We start from the raw sequence: 18477 nt of genomic DNA on the forward strand, positions 1-18477 counted from the left end.
AGAGTATGGTGAGACCCGCAGGGAAGGCACCGATAAACTCTGCGTCTCTGGTGGCTTCGGCAGCAGAAGCCAGGGTGGGTGGCCCATTGTCAGCCGTGAGCACCAGCTTCTGCTGAGCCAGGGTGACCCCAGTGGGTGCCACACAGACCCTCTTCCCCAGTTGAGGCCTGGTGGGGGGACAGACGGGGGCCGTTGGTGGTGGCTGAGATGTCGCAGTGGGAGCAGGAGTGGGTCGTGTGGACGGACATGTCCTAGAGCTCATGGAGAAGAGTCTTTGCGGAGACCGTGTACCCAAGTCCGGCCTGCCCCACTGTGCCCTGCTTCCCGGGGCCTGTGCTGCCGTGTCGAGAGCCTCCCAAACAGACTCCCCCTGACAGGCCCTGCCTCTTGGGGCTGACGAGACTCACACAAAGGAGGCCGCGGAGCCTGGCAGAGGGGCCGGGGTGCAGGCCCGATTTCAGACGGGGCGCCGTGCGTGTCTGGACTGATTTCAAGCCCTGCTGAGGCCCACGTCACCAGGTGAATTCCCACGGAGCTCACCTCCTGGGCCTCTTTTTGTCCTTTCTGTTCCTGTTCTGACACGAATCGCATACAGAGCCCCCTCCCCAGCCTCCTGCGCTGTCGCTTTTAACCTGCTCCTCCCCCTTGCCTGGGCCTCCACCTCGTTCCGGAAGCTTCCCCAAGCCCTATCACGCTGGGGCTCAGCCGGCCTCCAAGCCCTAGACTTCCTCAGGCCCCGAAGGAAGGGAGCGGGGAGGGGAATGGATGGAGCTTTTCTTTTCCCCACCCCCTCCTTCCTTTCTGGAAAGCTCCCCGTTCTCTGTACCAGTCTCGAGGGAGGGGGACAGTGTGTTTTATCTCCCCACAAGCAAGACCCTCACCTCCAGATAAAGGGCTCAGAGTCGGGGGAGGTCCTGGAAAGCTGCTTGCAAGTGATAACAGTCTCTGCTGTCAGCCTTCAGCGCCCAGAGCTGGGAAGGGGGGGCCATAGTAAATTCTGCGGCCTGATTATAATAAAGCCCCATGTGGCGATGCGTGACTGGGTTTTATTGTGCTAACTACAGTTGGAAGCACATCCTCCCGGCCTGCCCCAGCCCCCTCTAGCCCACCTTGCTTTGAAATCCTCCCCCCACCCGAGCCGCACCCCCACCCTCTGGCCCTGCCCCGCTTCCCTTCCTTACTTCCCGCTTTCTCTGGTTCCTGGTGATTTTGTTGGCAAACATCTGTTTGGGTTTCACAGCATCTCGTTTTTGGTTCTCTTCTCCGTCTCCCCACTCGGACCAGGAGCAGAAGTGCTTTTAAAAAAATGACCTTGGGCTTCGCGGCCGTGGCACTGGGCCTCCGCGACACATCTCTCTGGACAGGGACGCAGGTGTGGACCTCAGCCAGGCCTGCCTTGGCCTGGCCGCTTGGAGAGCAGAAGGCCTCCCCAGGGATGTGGCCAACAGGGACCCGGTCCCCCAGACTCTGAGGTGTGGCCCACACTGCTACTGAGTGACATCACCAGGACTCTGTCAGACCCGGGTCACTCCTTCCTCAGGCCTGTGTGCTTTTCACAGCTCTGTGCTAGTCTGTGGGTCCCTTGATTTTTCCAGGCCCCTCCTTTTCAGCAGATCTCAAAACCAGCCCCCTTGTCTTGTCCCTTCTCCCAGCATCCCAGGGGCAGTTACAGGTGCAGGCAAGTGGTTTCTGAGGACACCGAGGTTTAGAGAAGCCACAGACACCTCTGTGCTGTTGGAGGATGGCCAGGCCAATTTAATCATGTCTTTTATTTCAAGCTGGCTGTTCGTCCCTGATGTTGGGGGTCAGGGCTACTGGTCGACCGATTAGCCGGTGAGCCAGACCAGCCACACACCTGGGGTGGACATAGGTCCTGGCCGCCTTCACCGTCCCCTTGTTTTTTCTGGACAGGGTCAAGAGCAGCTCACTTGCCATGGACACGATCCAACCCTGACCATAAGCTCCATTCAGCTTTCACTAAACCCAAATATCCCATCTCTGGGGCAGGTGCCTCTGACCCTTTACATAGCTCTTAGAAACGGGGCAGGGAGTCAGGATGGGGCTGGGCTCCCCTGAGCTGCTGTCCTGGGGAGCCTTTGAGCCCCCAGGACACCGGGAACTGGCTGGATTCTGGGCCCTTGGGAGGGCCGGCGGTCTCTGCTGGCGGGCTGTGCACGGGCTGGGTGTAGGGAGCACTGCACCAAGGCCTGATGAGCTGCTTGGTTTATTGGTTGACCACTGCCTGGTACAGAAGCCACAGGCCATTGAGTTAGTTACTGAGATTAAAAAGCCACAGGCTTTTCTGTCGAAAGGTGGATTTTCAGCTTCTCTTGGAAGACCTGCACATGGGACCACCCTGAGCTGTCCTCTGACAGCAGCAGTTGGCTGGTACCAAGCAGGGGCTGCCCCTTTAAGCTAACCACGAACCTTCTTGGTCACCATCATCACCACCTCTGTCTTCTCTTTAAAAAGAATCTCTTGGGTCTTCCATGAACCTCTCTCCCAACCTGAAGATCCCTCAGATTTAGGGCTCAGAGGCAGTAGCCTCCAGCGTTGGTCACAGGCCACCCACTTTTGTGACGTGGCTCCCATAGTCATTAATGAGACTGTGCACCTGGGGCATCGAGCCCAGTGCCTGGTGTGTGGGGCAGGGGTGGGAGGATGGGGAGGGGTCTACTCAGCTGTCCTTCCCCACCCCCCACCCCCGGCTTTCATCTCCGAGATGGCAAATGCAAGGAGAGCCAGTGGGGTGGAAATGTCATTCCCAGCTGAAGGTCGTGGTTTTCAGCTCGACTGAAGCTCTCATTCAGACCCCGAAGTCTTAGCTACTATGCATGGCTTCGCCTCCTCATCATTAGCAATGCTATGTCCACCCTGCTTTGCTTTGAACGTGGACTACAAACAGCCACACCATGGAGTCCCTTGTTGGGTAAATTGTGTTAATGTCTTGGCTGGGGGAAGAGCCTTTGTGTTGATTTCTTCTTTTTTGTCCTGGAGTGAGGGTCTGGGTTCTGGGTTCACTTCCAAGGGAGCAGGAGGGGCAAAGGCTGTCTGTTCAGCTCATGTGAGACAGACGACATCATCACGGCCACCCGTTGCCATCGGGGCTTAAAAGGGTTGTTTCATGACAAATCCGTTGAAGCTTAATTAGGCCTCGCAAGCGTTCGGCTTGCCTCACAAGGGGCAGGGGAGGCAGACATGAGGCAGCCTCGGTACTCGGTGTGAGAGTGGGCGGGGAGGATTCGAACCCCAAGAAGCTTGAAGTGTTTGAGTGCAGGTGTGCGGGAGGACAGGGCTGTGTCTGTCAGCCGGAAGCTGGCGCACAGAGCTGCCTCCCTGGGGCCTGGGCTGGGCAGGACGGGCCAGGTTTGGATCTGTATGGAGGGACGGGCCCCCTGCTCAGAACCACACGGGTGTGAGGGTGCTGTCTCATGACTACTTTGAAGAACCTCTGAGATGGACCCCGATTTCCGCAGAGTGTGGGCGGAGCCTCAGAAGCTTGTGTGCAGAGGTGGGATGTGACCCCAGACCCCGATCATGGGACTTGGGGACATTGAGGACATTGAACTGCAAGCATTTCATCACAACAGGACTTATTAGAGGTCATGGTGCTGATCTCAGGCTTCTGAGCCTTCTGTCACCCCCCAGGTGACATCCCTGCACATCACCACGGCTGGCCCTGTGCAGCAGCCACACACCCACCTGCTGATACACGGCCTCCTGTTTGCCCTTCCCCCTTCCTGAAATGCTGTTCCTTCTGAGTGACAGGAGGGCTGGGGGCCTGGAAACAACAGCGCTCTGTAATCCCATTCTCCAGAAACACCCAGGACACGTTCTGCCTTCCCTTCCAGCTTTCGCTCCCCCGTGTGTCTCTCAGGAGCTGTGTGTTCGGAACGTGATTGGGTTTATGCTATTTATTAGTTCAGATCTTCATTTTTCTCGTAAGCGTCCTTGTTTGTCCTCACACATTCCTTAGAAACATCATTTTTAATGAACGCGTATCGTCCCACCCTGTGGTGGCGCTGTAACTGTCCTAGTGTCCTATTTATGAGTATTGAGTGGTGGTGGGTTTTTTTTGTTGTTGTTTCTTTTTTTTTCCCCAGTATTTGGCTATCATGTGCAACTCTGAATTTATGTTGTCGAATATAGATAAGGCACACTCTTACGTGTGTGGCTCCCCGAAGTTATGTACGTTAGGGATCCTAATTGAACGTAACATTCCTCAGGTTTGTGGGGGTTTTACAATGTTCACATTTTGCTGCCGCCCTGTCATTTTTTTGTACGTTTTGAGTCCCGTTTTAATTTGAAAGTTCGCTCCGTGTCGCTTTTGCGGAAAAGTAACACGGTACTTCGGTTTTGGGTTCAGTAGAACAGTTCACACAGTGATTTATTTTGAGGCTCACATTAGTGGGGCTTGGTCCGTGGCTCAGACGTCTGGTCTGTGTTTTATATCCCTTTCTGTTTAAAAGAGTGGCTGGAGGCAGGACAGCCTCGCGCCCACCCCCCACCCGGTCTCCCCATAGCTTCCCCCAAAGAGCAGCTAGAACCCCGCGGTCGCTGGGAATCCATGCCCCTTCCCAATGCCTCCCGCACAGAGTCGGAACCCCTCTGGTCTAGCAGGTTCTGTGCTTTAGGTCCGGGACTTAGACCTTTGATGGGTTTGACATCTAATGGTATTCTGTCTTGGGGGGACCCAGTGCCAGACAACAAGACCCCAGAAGATGAAAAGCCAGCAGCGGGAGGAGCTGCAGACAGTCCAGCGAAGGTGGAGGAGGAAGAGGAAGAGGAAGAGGAAGAGGAAGAGGAAGAGGAAGAGGAGGAGGAGAGCCTCCCTGGGTGTACTCTGTTTATTAAAAATCTCAACTTCAACACGACGGAGGAGACCCTGAAGGAAGTGAGTGATGGCTGAGAACGGGGAAGGAGATCGTGGGGCGGGGAAGCCCGTCTGCTAACATTCTGGTTGGTTTATTAGGCTGCTAAATCTGGTTCACGCTGATATGGGGCCGCACAGCCAGCAACCAGCCCCTCCATCCCTGCTGGGCTGTCCCGTCGGCATCTCCCCCAGGGACCTGAGCTGTGGGCAGACCAGCCTGGGGGCTGGGAAGGGCACCCACAGACATGGAAGGGGACGTGTCAGGGCGGCTGGGGAGGCGTGTGCAGTGTGAAAGCTGTCGTCTGTGCGTGTTAGTATTGCACATTCAGAAAACAAAGCCATCCCCCACCCCACCCCCCCACACCCTGTCAGTTGTTTCTTTGGCGTTAACCACCCAAAAGCAAATGTTAGCACAACCTCCTGGCCTGATGGGAGCAGGCAGGAGACACGGGAATGAGTGTAGGGCAGCCCTGCCTGAAATCCATGGATGGGATGGGGGTTTGTGCATTCTTAGGGGGTGGGGCAGAGGGTACAAAGATGGGCATCTCCAAGTAGTTGTCTGGGAATTGTCAGGTGGGTCCTACCCTGAGTGGGGTGGGGGGCCCTTGAGAAGGAATTGGCCAGAGATAGGGAAATGGGGCCTCCAGTTCCAAAGGATTAGGGTCTGCAAGGTCCCCGCTGGGCTGAGAACTGTGGGAAGATTTCTGTGAACTAGGTTTGGCACTTTTTTTTTTTTTTTCAATGCCAATGATTATTAGCAGGCTGACAGCCATAGACTGGTTCTGAGAAAAACAAGGGAGAAGCAGGCTCCCCGCTGAGCAGGGAGCCCGACATGGGGCTCAATCCCAGGACCCCGGGATCACGACCTGAGCCGAAGGCAGATGCTTGACTGACTAGCCACCCAGGCGCCCCTGGTAGAGTGGTTTTAAAGATCTGATTAGGATGAATGAGATAATCCAAGGGTCTGACACTTAGGATTAAGAGAGTCCGTAAGTGTCTGCACCTCAGGCGTGATCTGGGTGTTAGCTCTGCTGTTAGTCCTGGCCTCTTGGGGCCCTGGCCCCATCCGTTGCCTCTGTCTTTCAGGGTGCGCCTGCACCAGTTGCAGAGTTAGCCTGAAATACTCCTGACACACATTAACGTTCCTTTCCAGGTGTTTTCCAAAGCAGGGACGGTGAAAAGCTGTTCTGTTTCCAAGAAGAAGAACAAAGCAGGTATTTCTTACAAAACCGGTCAGAAAGGATGATCGCAAAAAGACCTGTGGCTTTGGGTGGCAGGGGGCGAGGATAACCCAGATGTAGAACCTCTGGAACATTCTACCGAGCCTGTTCTCCAGGAGCTGCAGAGCTAGTTTGGGACATAAGAAAGGCAGCTAAGTACCACGTGAGCGACGTGAAGGCTCACTTGCAGGGCCTTCAGGAAGGGAGGTGACCCCTGACGTCCAGGTGGTGAGTCGGGCTGGTAGGGGGGCCCCCAGCTCTGCCTGGGGCTGCCTCTGTGGGTTGTAGGGTCATTGCCCCACTCTCAGGCATCAGACGCTGTGGAGCCAACCTTTCGGCCCTCAGGAACGCCTCTCAGCCTACTTTAGCAAGAGTTACCTGATCTTCCAGTGCTTTCCAGTATCCACTGAAGAAACCAGCGTTCATGGTTGTCACAGGGTAGCACTGCCTGGCAGCCAACAGGTCTGTCCGAAGTTCCTATCTGTGGCCCACAGAGCCACATGTGGACAATTCCATGGACTTCCTCATGGCACCTCATTCTGTAGCATGGGGTTGTGAATGGAAATGCAAGCCAGCGGTCCACACGGTCGGGGCTCAGGTCTTAAAACAGTACAGTAGAGGCAAAGATGGGACCAGCGAGCAACTTGAAGGTGTATATCTCAGTCCTCATTTGGACCCATCAGACTTGAGCCAGCCCTCTGAGTTCAACTGTGACAAAACGGAAGAATGAAATGAACACATCTGTATAACTTTGGGTTGGGGGGAAGTAGGCACATGTCACATTCTGGCTGTAGGGCAAAGTGTAACCAGACAAATGCCCCATAAAATACAAGCCGCCCCCCCAATTCTACATACATACAGGACACGCACAGACCTCAAGTCGGGAAGCAAGTGTGTCCAATAAACTTCTGAGCTCTCCCTTGCTCCTCACAGCCTTAGAAGGAGGGGACCAGAGAGGTCTGTACAATGCAGCCGCCTTCCCCATCTGACCTCGGCATCTGAAACCCAGGAGCAGCCGTAATCGGATGGTTGGAAAGACCTGCAAAGGGGAAGTCTCCGGTGCCTTTGGCTTTCACACACATATTCATCTTCTGCCTCATGTGTGGAAGCGGCGGACGGCCTAGGCAGACGCTGCGCCACTTGTCATAGCTATGGTCATCCGTGTTCATTCCTTCTCCCTCCCAAAGGCGGAATTCTATTACTAAGTTAATTATCATGTCAGTCATCTGTTAATTAACAGTCAACTGGGCCTCAGGTGACGGCTCTATAATTTCATCGACTGGTTCTTCAAGATGACTGGTAATCTATGGCAAGCCAGGAGCGGAAGTCTTTTTGGAAACGAAGGAGGGTTATGAGGAAGAGAGAAAAGAGTGGACGCCCAGGGGCCTGCTGGAACCCTTGCACTTGGGCTTGTGCTTCCTTCGCCTTCTTGCCCTCCCCGCCCCACCTCACCCCAGTGATTTCTGCCTCTCTCCTTCAGGAGCGCTGCTCTCCATGGGATTTGGATTCGTGGAATACAGGAAGCCAGAGCAGGCCCAGAAGGCTCTCAGGCAGCTCCAGGTAAGGTGGGGATTTCAGCCGACGTCCCCAGAGGCACTTGGCAGGTAGTGGAGGCGGGGTGAGGGGTCCCCACCTGTCAGTGCTCCCGAAATTGAGTGAGAGTGCAAAGAAGTGCATATTTTCCTGGGCCCCTCACTTCCTCCAGTTCTCTAGGGAGGAGAGAACTGTGGCCCAAGAAAAATTAAGAACCCTCCTCAGCACTCTGTCATCACTGCCGTGTGTTCATTAAGCCACAGCTCTGTGCCTGGTGTGGGGAAGCCTGGCAGAGCAGACCTCTGAGTAAATACACTGGACCAGGTCATGAGAAGTGCTTGGATGGAAATGAAGCAGGCACTTGGATGGGCTGGGAGGGCTACTTTACACTGTGTGGTCAGGGGAGGCCACTCTCAGGAGGTGACAGTTGAGCTAATACCTAATTGACAAGAAGGAGTCAGCTACATAAAGATCTGGGGGAAGCAGTCTGGCGGGGGCGGCGTGTGCAAAGGGCCTGAGGCAGGGACTCTAAGATAGGAGTACACTGAGTCTGTTTGAGAGGCAGATAGAGGCCAGTGTGGCAGGAGGAAATGTGGGGTGGGTGGTACCTAGATCTGGATCTTGTAGGCATTTTAAGGACCATGGAATCCAGTGTAAGGCAGTGAGATTCCATCAGAGGGCTTGGAGCACACCGGGGAGGGGACTGGTTTATGCTTCCAGTCAGTCACTCGAGCTGCTGTGCAGAGAGTGGATCACTGAGTCATCCAGGCAGGAAAGGCTTTTGGCCTGGGCCGGGGTGGAGGCAGTGGGGACAAGGGATCTCAACTCCAAGCTGTTTGGACAGAGAGACTCCGCATCCTTTTCAGAGAAAAGAACAGTGCTTTCTTGCAGGGCCCTCAGGAGGGGGAGTGGGACAGCCTGGGATTTGTGCCCTACAGTGAGCCAGGCCTCTGCTCGGGACAGTGTCCTCAACGCTCTTCCCCGCTGCCCCCCAGCCCCAGGGCCTTCGGCGGAGGGGATAAGGAGGAGTGCCCCCCTCCACGTACCTCTTTCTTTCTATAGGCCCACGTGCTCCCCGCTGCCACCTGCCTTTCCCTCCTGCAGCCAGAGTACTCGTGATCGTTCCTCTAGATCAGGCTTCTAGACCCAAGTCCATGGAAGGGCGTCCAGAGACTCAGGGACCCTTTTAAGCCATATTCAGGATGTTACATGTCCAGTTCTCTAGGGAGGAGAGAACTGTGGCCCAAGAAAAAGGGAGGACATGGCCTGCCCGGCATGAGGCCCAGCAGTGAGAAGGTAAAATAGAGCCCAGTTTATAAGGCAGGGCACAGCCGGCAACACACCATTCCCTGGCTCTCCTTCTCCCTGTGCGAGATGCACCTGGGCTGGGCCCAGCTGGGCTGTTCTCAGTGTGGAAAGGACGCCCATTCAGGGCCCCCCTCTCTGGCCCAGCAGAGCTTCTCCTGCAGGGAATGGCCTCGGGGCTATCGGAAATGTAGCCGGGCACTTGGCTGATATGATTGTTTTTGTAGAATTTTGATGACCTTGGCTCAAAGCCACTTCACAAAGGGCTGAGTTGGTTTGGGGTAGGACGATGGGGAAGGGAGCCCCCCTGGGGCCTCTGCTGTCTTTGAGAGGCCCTCTGGTCTCCACCGGGGCTCAGACTCACATGTCCTCTGTGATGGCGGGGCGGGGGGGGGCGGGGGGGGAGCATAAGGGACAAAGAGGCAGGCATCACCCAGAACAGAACCCCCGCACGTGGGGCCTGCCTGAAGGGGCACCTACTTCTTGGCTTTGGCCCAGTTGCTTCCTCGTGGGGAGGCAAGCATTACCAGATCTCTGGAGTGTGATTTCTTGTTGTTTTTGAAGAGTCGCTGGAGGTCCAGCCTCGTTACCACGTGCCACGTGCTGCAGGCTTCGGTAAAACGCCACCCCCCATGCCTCCCGCATTACGTTCTGTACCTCCCTGTGCGCACACATACGCGCACATTGCCTCCAAGAATTGTTTACATGGAACTATGCGTGGTGTATTTTATGGGAGATTTAAGCGATTTTCAAGGGTGATTTTGTTAATTCGCCAGTTTTGCCTTAAGGGACCCACGCGAGAGCCTAGCTTTCCTTGCAACTCCTCTGTGGGTTAGAAATTTTTTTTTTTTCTTAAGCATCCAATCTAACCTGAACTCTCGCTCTGCAAGCCAGACCGAAGGGGCTTCCTTTGCCTGCAGACGCTTACACACGATGGAAAATTCTGTGTCCCTCCAGTGGCATAAAGGTCAAGGCCCACACGTGGCTTGAGAGGACATCGGAAGGCTGGGTCTCCATGACCAGCAGTTGCTGCCTGGGCTCGGCGTGAGCCATTTCCAGGAGAAGCTGTTCTCTGTCCTTGATTCCAGCTGGCCCCTCTGCCTGAGAACATCTTCCTTCTGAGATTTCCCTTCCCCTCTGCAGAAGCCCGCTCTGATGAAGGACAGGGGATACGGGTGAGTATTTCTGGGAGGACAGAGTGACAGGCTATGTTGTCTTATCTCTTAGGGTCACGTTGTGGACGGCCACAAGCTGGAAGTGAGGATCTCGGAACGAGCCACCAAGTGAGTCTTCAATGCCCCGTCTTTGCTTTGACCCGGGGCAGTCCCTTCTGCCTGGTGCTGGTGCCCTAGACCCTTGCCATGACCGCCCCGCCCCCCACCCCAGCCGGAACCCCTCACTGTGTGGGACTCTTCTTCATGAAGCTGGTGACCCATTTGCCAGCCCTGAGGCCCGTTTCTGTGATGAACCAGGACTGCTCCCGTCTTTGAGTCAATGCTTCACGCACATGTATTGTCATCGAAGGAGCAAGAATAGGAAAAATAACCATGTCCTGCCCATCTTGGTGATACAAATAACCCACCAATGAGTTGCAGGTTGCTGGGGCTTTGGATGAACAAGAGAAGCAAGAAAAACTCAGACATCTGCCTTTATGGGGCTTTCTCTCCTGGAGCTGGACAACAGAGCCCAGAGACAGCCTCTAGTTAATTCAAAAGAGATTCGGTGTTAGAGACGGAGACAGACCAGTCTGTCCAGTGACCAGTTTCCTGAAGTAGTGGGGTTTTTTCCTAAGAATTTATTTTTGTTCCTGTCCTCTGCCCACTCGTACATCTAAATGAGCTGATCCCCCTGAGGTGCCTCTGACGGTCCTAGGGCCGGTTTGAGATGTTTCTTTGGTAGTTTCCAGCAGGTTGTTTGTTTGTTGTGGTCGTTGAGCCGATGAGCCGCCGGGGGCTGGCCTGGAGCCGCTGCTTTCTCTTCCCTCTCTGTTCTCAAAGTTGCTCGTGAACCCAGCCCCAACGCCACCTCTGTTATCCTTTGCCCAGCCCGGTCTGTGCCAAGGGAGTACCCTTTGGGAGAAGAAGGCCTGGTTCAGGATGGGCTCCTGAGCTGTGAGGGAACAGTGGGATTCCAGGCATTCAGCCCCACAACTGTGGGTTCCAGTCCCAGAGCCAGGTGGCCTTGGGTGGCTGACTTGGCCTGCGAAGTAAAACGCACCAGCTGGAGGGTGTGCGTGAAGCGCCTGGCATATGCCATGCCCATGAGCACTCCGCCGGCGGTGGCGATCTTTCCTTTCCATATCCTGTCTGCAGGGAGTCAAGCTAAAGTCACCTTGCGAGCTTTCAGTGCCCAGCCAGTGCTGATCGAGTCATCTTTCTTTTCAACAAAACGCCAGAGAGAACCTGTGGTGTTCTGGATACTCTGCCCAGTTGCTGGGAATGGCGTTTCCTTGCGGTGCTCACGTACTGGGGCCGTGTATTTGGTAGAACCTTCTACAGTGGCGGCATTCCTCTCTGATGTTCTGCATCTGTGCCATCCAATACAGCGGCCTTGCTACTTGTGGCATTTGAGCACTTAAGGGGCGGGGGGCGGTTGTGTTTTCTATAGCTGCATAACGGTATCCCAGGCCTAGCTGGAAGCAGCAAACATTTATTATCCTATGGTCTCTGTGGCTCAGGAACTCGGGAGCAGCTTAGCGGGGGACTTCCGTCTCCCGGTCTCTCAAGGTTACCGTGAGGATGTCGGCCAGGGCTGCAGCCTCATCTGAAGGCCCCCCGGGACTAAAGGTCCCCTTCCAAGATGGTGCCCTCACACGGCTGTTGGCACAGCCTGTGTTCCTGTTTCCCACAGACTGAGGGATCCAAGGGGCAGCAAGAAGGAGGCAACAGTTTCTTTGCCGACCTCATCTCAGGAGTCACTGTTGGTGTCTGTCTTCCATTGGTCACACAGAGCCCAGGAGGGGACTCCCCAGGGGCATGAATACTGCGAGGCAGGGCTCACAGGGGCCATCTTGGAGGCTGGCTCTCCCACAACGGAGGGGTTGAATTTCGAATTTTGTTTTCACGTAGATTTAACTGGCCACATGTGGCTTGTGGCCACAATATTGGACAGCACAGCCTAGAGGACAGACTGCAAAGGGAAACACGAGCAAATACACACGATGCGGTTAGGTGGTGGCGAGTGCCAGAAAGGAAAACACAGCCTGGGTGGGGGGGTGAGTTGCTGTTTTCGTGGTGATCCTTACCGAAGGCAGCAAGTGGTAACAGTCGTCTTTATGACAACTTGCCGCCATTTACGGAACGTTTAGCTCATGGTAGGCACCGTGCAGAGTGTTCGACAGGTCCTCAAACACTATGATGAGGCCAGCCCTTTTATTAAGGCCATTGTGCCGTTGAGGAAACGGAGGCCCAGAGAGGCCAAGTTACTTGCCCAAGATCACTCAGATCCTGTGTGTCCGACTTGGCTTCCATAGCCCAATTACCAGCTTCTTTCTCACAGCCCGGCTCCATTGTGATGCAGGAGCACATGTGAGATGGGGACACGTTGGAGAGGACCCTGAGCCCCCGGATCAGTTTCCTCTCTAACCCCCAGCCTATGTCCCAGGCCAGAAACTGCTCTAGGGCTTTGGGATGATGCCCCTTGGGTGAGTGGTGGAAAGTCTCAGATAAGCCCTGTGGGCCACTTGGGGTCTTGCTGCACCCCTAAAGGGACAGTGGAGACTGGATATGGTGTAGAACGGGCCTCACTCTCGTCAGGGTTCCTGTCTCCAGTCCCTGCTGGCCCCTGGGTCTCTCAGATGATGGGCAGGAGAGACCCAAAGGTGGGCAGGTGGCCTGACTGGTCCACGGCCGTTTTGAGAACATGGTCATGTCCCCCACAGGAGACCACTTCCCTCCCATTTCATCTCTGCCTTGTCCACAGCAACTCCTTGACTCCCTCACCTGCACAGAGAGGGAAGGCAGGGGAGTCTGTGGAGGGCAGCCTACATCCCGAATAACCCAAACCCTTTCCCCCGACCGTCCAGGCCAGCCCTGACATCCGCTCGCAAGAAACAAGTTCCCAGAAAGCAGACCACGTCCAAGATCCTGGTGCGCAACATCCCGTTCCAAGCTGACAGCCGGGAGATCCGTGAGCTCTTCAGGTGAGAAGCGCTGGTTCGGTCTGAGGCGCGGGTTGTGGGTGGGGAGGCCGCTGGATCCTTGGAGGAGGTGGCCTTGTGGTCCTCTGATGGCTCAGCCAGAGGCCGGCCCGTGGTCTTTCAGAGGTCATCTTTCGGCTGCCTCTGATATATCTGCCTCGAACTCACGCACTGCTTTCCAGAGCAGTGCACAGAAAAATCTCGCAACAGCCAGGCCGCCTCCTCCGGAGGTGAGACAGAAAGAAAGGGAGGCTGATCTCCATCCGCACACGTAGCAGGTCGGGGCGGGAGCCACGTGGCTAAAGGTCAGCTCTGCCCACTCTCCGCCTGAAGTTTGTCCTCCCAAGGCACTCCTCTGGTCTAAGCCAGTGGTTCTCCGCCTTCTTGGTATTTTCGAGTCACTTGGTGACTTTCATAGACATACCTTTACTCAGACTCCACCCCCAGGGAGCTGGATTTTGTTGGTGGGGGGTGGGCAGGGGAGGGGACAGACACTGATATTTTGATCAGAGCTCCCCAGGGGTTCTGGTTCTACCGACCAGCCAGAGTTGGGCACCTCTGTCTACATTGCTACTTACGGAGAGGCCGTTTCGCATTAAGAATGAATCACCTGTATAAATAATGCCGTCTATCAGCAGACGCTAGTACAGGGTCAAAAATTCCAGGTTCTGGGACCTGGAAGAGCAGACTTGGGGAGTACTGGCAGCTGGAAGGCCAGTCGTGATGCTCTGCAGAAAGGTGGGTGTAATCAGACCAGTTTTCCCACATTTCGAAAGAGAAACCAAGCAGTCCAGATTTTGGAGGGAATAAGTTGGCAATTAATTTGTATAGGACAAAGTATCTGTCTGTGGACAGATATAACCCAAGAGCCACCACTTTGCAACCCCCGTGCTGAGACATTGCACGGTTGAGCATTGGAGATTAGTGAGGTAGCACCCAGAGCCAAGCCCTGGATCGGACGTCTCTATGGAGGGCATTACAGGAAGAGGTTTAAAGCCAGGGCCCTCCCCAGGCAGGTGCTGGGTGGCAGAGAGAGACCATCCAGCCCTCAGAATGTAATGACAGTTGAAATTAGCCCCAACCAAACAGATTGTCAGGGGCCCCTTGGAACCCACAGCCTCCTGGTCTGCGGGATGGAGAGAGCTAGGTCTGCGTTAAAATCATCGGTCAGCATCTTATTCATTGGATTAACTTACCAAGGTCAGTTGTGGATGCAAACTAGAAATCCTGTATTTTGGGGACTAGAAAGAAGTATCTTTGTATGCACTCTACCGCTGTGCACTCATTTGGTGTAAAGGGTAGGGAGCCGTTTGTGGGATTTGCTTCAAAACTCGCCATCCCTCTCGCCTCTGTGCCACACCGTCTGCTGGCGTGCCGTTCATTAACAGGCGTGGTTAGCGGGTGCTGGTGCAGACGCCATCCCTGCCGGCTCCTAGCAGCTGAGTCTTAGCTGTGATCCCGGGTCCCCCGCGGGGCAGCAACAGCCTGGTGAGATGGGGTCACAACCTGTGGGGGGACATTTTCCATTTCCCCGCACCCAGGGAGACGAGTCAAGAGGAGTATGCAAGCGAGGTCGTTACAGGAGAGCCCGTATCCTCAGCCCTACGCGCCTGCTTGTTTTAACATGCTTCTGCTTTTTAAAAGAGAGTCCAATTTAAGAACTGCCAGATCAAAACAGGATTGCTGCAAACAGCACATGTTGATCAGGAAATAGTATCCCGCCGAAATGACAGTTTCACTTGTTTACGCAGTGTATCTAGGATGACACTTATCCAGGGAAACAAAAGACCAAGACGGGAAGGAAAAGCGCTGTGTTTGATCTCTCGCTTTATATTTATTTTGAGAAGACAGGGAATTAGTGTCCACCGAACATAATTTCACGCGGAGTCTCTTCCCCCTGCCATTGTTGTGACGGTAGTTCCCGCCAGCCCTTAGAAACGAATGGAAAACCGTCTTGGAGGGCTCACCTTGCTTTGTTGTGCACTCGGGCTGGGGGTGGAGGCAGTTCCCAGCAGCGGGCAGCAGGGGTCGCTGTGAGCCTTCTCAGGAGGGCTAAGCTTGTCCGTGAAACCACAGACCCGATTTCAGACAAAGCCAGTGGCCGGCAAAGGTCAGAGCCAGGGGAGGATTTCGGGATTGAGGGGAACCAGCCTGGTCCATTTCGTAGGCAGGTTTTGCGGGCTTGTCCATGCAGCTGTTATCAGAATCCTGGCTCCCTCTGATGGAGCGCTTGCTCTGCGTTGGGCTCTGGCTGTGGATCTGCTGGTGCCGTGTCTTCTCCTTCAAGCTGTGCAGCCCTGCTTCGCCGGAGGGATGCTCATCCCTGTTTTGCACCCGGAAGGATGCTGGAGACCTTGGGTACGTGAAGTGTCCTGCCTAGGATGCACAGCTGAGCCAGGACTGGAGTTCAGTGGTCTATCCCAGAGCCATGGCTCACAGTCACTCCTCTCTACAGCCTGCTATCCATCTCCCGGGTCTGGAAGGACACTGCCCCCGAGATCATGTCAGTGGAACCACTGTCCTGTGAACGTATTGTTCCTACCGGCCATTGTGCTAGGTGTCGGGCATGTAGCTGTTCTAGGAGAGATGGGCTCCTCCCCTGAGACTTCACTGTTTGTGAGAGCCCAGGGAGCAAAGCGACAGCGACAGTCGGACAGCGACACACTCAGGGTGCACAGGAGTGAGCGTAGAGCCATGGGACAGCATAGTCAAGAGCACCCACGGGGGGGGTGGCAGCTCGCCCGCCCTCCCCCGCCTCCTGGGTCCTTGCTTGTAAGCTGGGGCAGCAGCTTCCCACCAAGGCAGTGTTTGCCTGCGCCGTCCCTGGAGGCCAGCAGCCTGCAGTCGGGCCTGCCTGCACCACAGCGCAGCCCCTTGAACCCAGCCGCGACGGGCCGAGAGCCACCACAGAGCCGCATCCCTGCGGGATCGTACCTGGGACAGTTCGAGGCTCCCGCTTTAGAAAAGGCAGAGCAGACACAGCAGTGGATTAGGAGACAGCGCTTCTCTTCTCTGCCACCGCCCCTCTGGGCCTCAGTTTCCCCTGGCACCAAGTAACAGTAGGAACGCTGCTGATGGCGCATGCTGTCATTTACGAGGACGGTGCAGTAAAAATGTTAGCGTTTGTCCTCATCCAGTAACGTTTTCCAGCCCAACCTGTGCTGGGCACTGCTCTGCGTTAGTACAGGTCTATTTTTCCCACAACAGGCCTGCGAAGCAGTGTTGCCTCCCTTTCCCAGGGAGGAAATCCGTTCCCCAGCCCAGATTCCCGCCCCGGGGCCTTCCGCCGGCTCGCTGGCACCCAGCTCCCACACCCCGTGACTGCCTCAGGGATTCTGCCTGCGGAGCGTTTAATACGGGGCCTGCTGTGGGGCCAGTGGTTGATAAACATTAGCTGTGGTTATCGAACAGCGCGAAACCGGTGGCACCGGACTTAGAACCTTGGACAGCCTGACGGCAGTGCAGAGCCTCAGCGGTCCTCTGGGGCATTTTCTTAGTGATTTTTCTCCTTTTCTAAGTATGTCCCTCCTGCCCTGTGATCCTTTCCCTCTGCAGCTGGTTCTGGGCTGGAGAGAGTCAGTACGGGGGGACACAGGTCTCTCCACCCCAGAAAGGAAACGCAGAAGACAAACGGGGATTCTCTAGAGTGTGTAGGTATTTGCATATGTGCCGGGAGCAGACTCCTCACCCCGTAGCTGGAGCAGGGGTGGAAACGGCCCCCTGGTTCACAGTGCTGTGTGTACAGTCTTAAGCCAGTATCCGTTCCAGGAGAAGAAGGGGGAATCAGCTTCCCTTCCTGTCTGGGTTTGCTCTGGGGTAGGTAGGCGTGTGTGCGGACCTGTGGATCTGCGGGGTGCTTTGCTCACCTCCAAGGGAAAGCCTGGATTTGGAGTCCCTGGGACAGAGGATGGTTCAGAGAACAGTCCCACAGATGGGGCCTAAGCGTGTACCCCACCTAAAGCTTGTGGCCCCCGCCCCTGTCCTTGCGCACAAACTCGAGTGCAGAGCATTTGATGCACAGGACTTGTTCTACCCGAGTTACAAGGGCTGAGCCCGAGGCAGCACAGACGCCTTGGAACGGGATGGTTCGGCTTTCAGCTCTCAGGAGCTGTTGGACAGTGACTGACCACGTCCCACGTGCGAGAGCTGCTTGTGCCTCTCCTGGAGGAGGAACCCAGGGTGCAGAGAGGTACATGGGTGTCCCCATGGGCAGCCTTGGTTTGGGCTGCTCAGCTCATGAAAGGCAGTGATCCTCTGGGAAGGAATTTCTGCCAGCAGGGCGGGCTTTGAGTGTGCGTGACCAGGTGGCCCCGAGACCCCCAGGCTAGCTTCAGTGTCTGGTGTCGCTGTCCTAAAATTCTTACCGTCCGGACAAGAGGCCCTAAGTTTTTGTTTCACACTGGACCCTGCAAATGGCGATCCAGTCCTGCCTGCAAGCCACCGGAATGGTGCCTGATTCATGCCCGCTGGAACTAACGATTTAAAATACGCCTTCAGCTCATCCCTGGGCGGCACGGCTCAGCCTGTCGTGGTCTCTCAAACTCCTGGCCCCCCTCACAGCCCCACCTTGGAGAGCTGTCCCTATGGTTTAGTGTCCCTGACCCACCCCAGCCCCCCAGACTGTAATCTCAGCCACTGTGGTCACTGCTCTGTCCACAGGCACACAGAGGGTGCTCGATAAATCTTTGCTAAGCACATAATACGCTCTGCACAGCCTTGCTTATGGAATCCTAATAAAAACAGGATGCGTGAGGCACAGAGTGGTTAGGGAGTTTGCCCAGGGCCACACAGCTCTGCAGGGGCACCACCCAGTCTCTCTCACTCTGGAGACCTGCCCAGCTCCGTGAAACTCTCCATAAGGGTCAGGGGAGTTCGGTGGGAGCTTCTAGCAGAAATGCTGCCTCAGGGGGCTAGGCAGTGGCTGTGGGCTACAGATGGGGAGAGCTTTCATATCTTTCCTCCTGTCTTCCTCTGATCTCTGATCCTCTTTTTTTTTTTTTTTTTTTTTTTGGTTATTCCGTTCCTCGGAGGTGTGAACCACCTGCTAGGGGTGTGAATGGGTGAGCTCCCAACAGGTGTCTAGAGGCCTTAATTACACGGCTTGCATCTCCTGTCCCCAGTGCACCTGTTGTGCCTGCTTTGTGGACAATGTCCGTTGTCCCTGGCCTCTCTCCTCCTAATTTCCTCTCACAGTGACCGTGACCGTGGAGGGAGGGCCAAGGATAGCCTGCCTGCCAAGTTCCCCTCACATGCTCCCCACCTTGTTCCCCTCACCCAGGTGTGGGGTTACCGCCTGATTAACTCCTGGTTGTCACCTGTGCTTTTCCAAAAGCTAAGAGCCCTGGCGTCTCTCTGCGGAGGCCTGGGACTGACGCAGCCACTTCCCGCTCGCCAGCCTCCATAGGGGA

The 18477-nt window shown here is 55.5% G+C and overlaps 1 protein-coding gene across 1 annotated transcript in view; it reads left to right on the top strand.

Moving 5' to 3' along the window:
* Positions 1-18477, top strand: part of RBM19 (RNA binding motif protein 19) — a 117035-nt gene that overhangs the window by 28059 nt on the left and 70499 nt on the right. Inside the window, exons 17-21 of the mRNA XM_032876213.1 lie at positions 4698-4894; positions 6027-6087; positions 7574-7653; positions 10159-10214; positions 12956-13072. Of these exons, the coding sequence (XP_032732104.1) occupies positions 4698-4894; positions 6027-6087; positions 7574-7653; positions 10159-10214; positions 12956-13072 (511 nt within the window). The remainder of the gene's footprint in view (positions 1-4697; positions 4895-6026; positions 6088-7573; positions 7654-10158; positions 10215-12955; positions 13073-18477) is intronic.

This window comes from Lontra canadensis, unplaced genomic scaffold, assembly GCF_010015895.1.
Source record: "Lontra canadensis isolate GAN:19392208 unplaced genomic scaffold, GSC_riverotter_1.0 scaffold58, whole genome shotgun sequence".
Lineage (NCBI taxonomy): Eukaryota > Metazoa > Chordata > Mammalia > Carnivora > Mustelidae > Lontra > Lontra canadensis.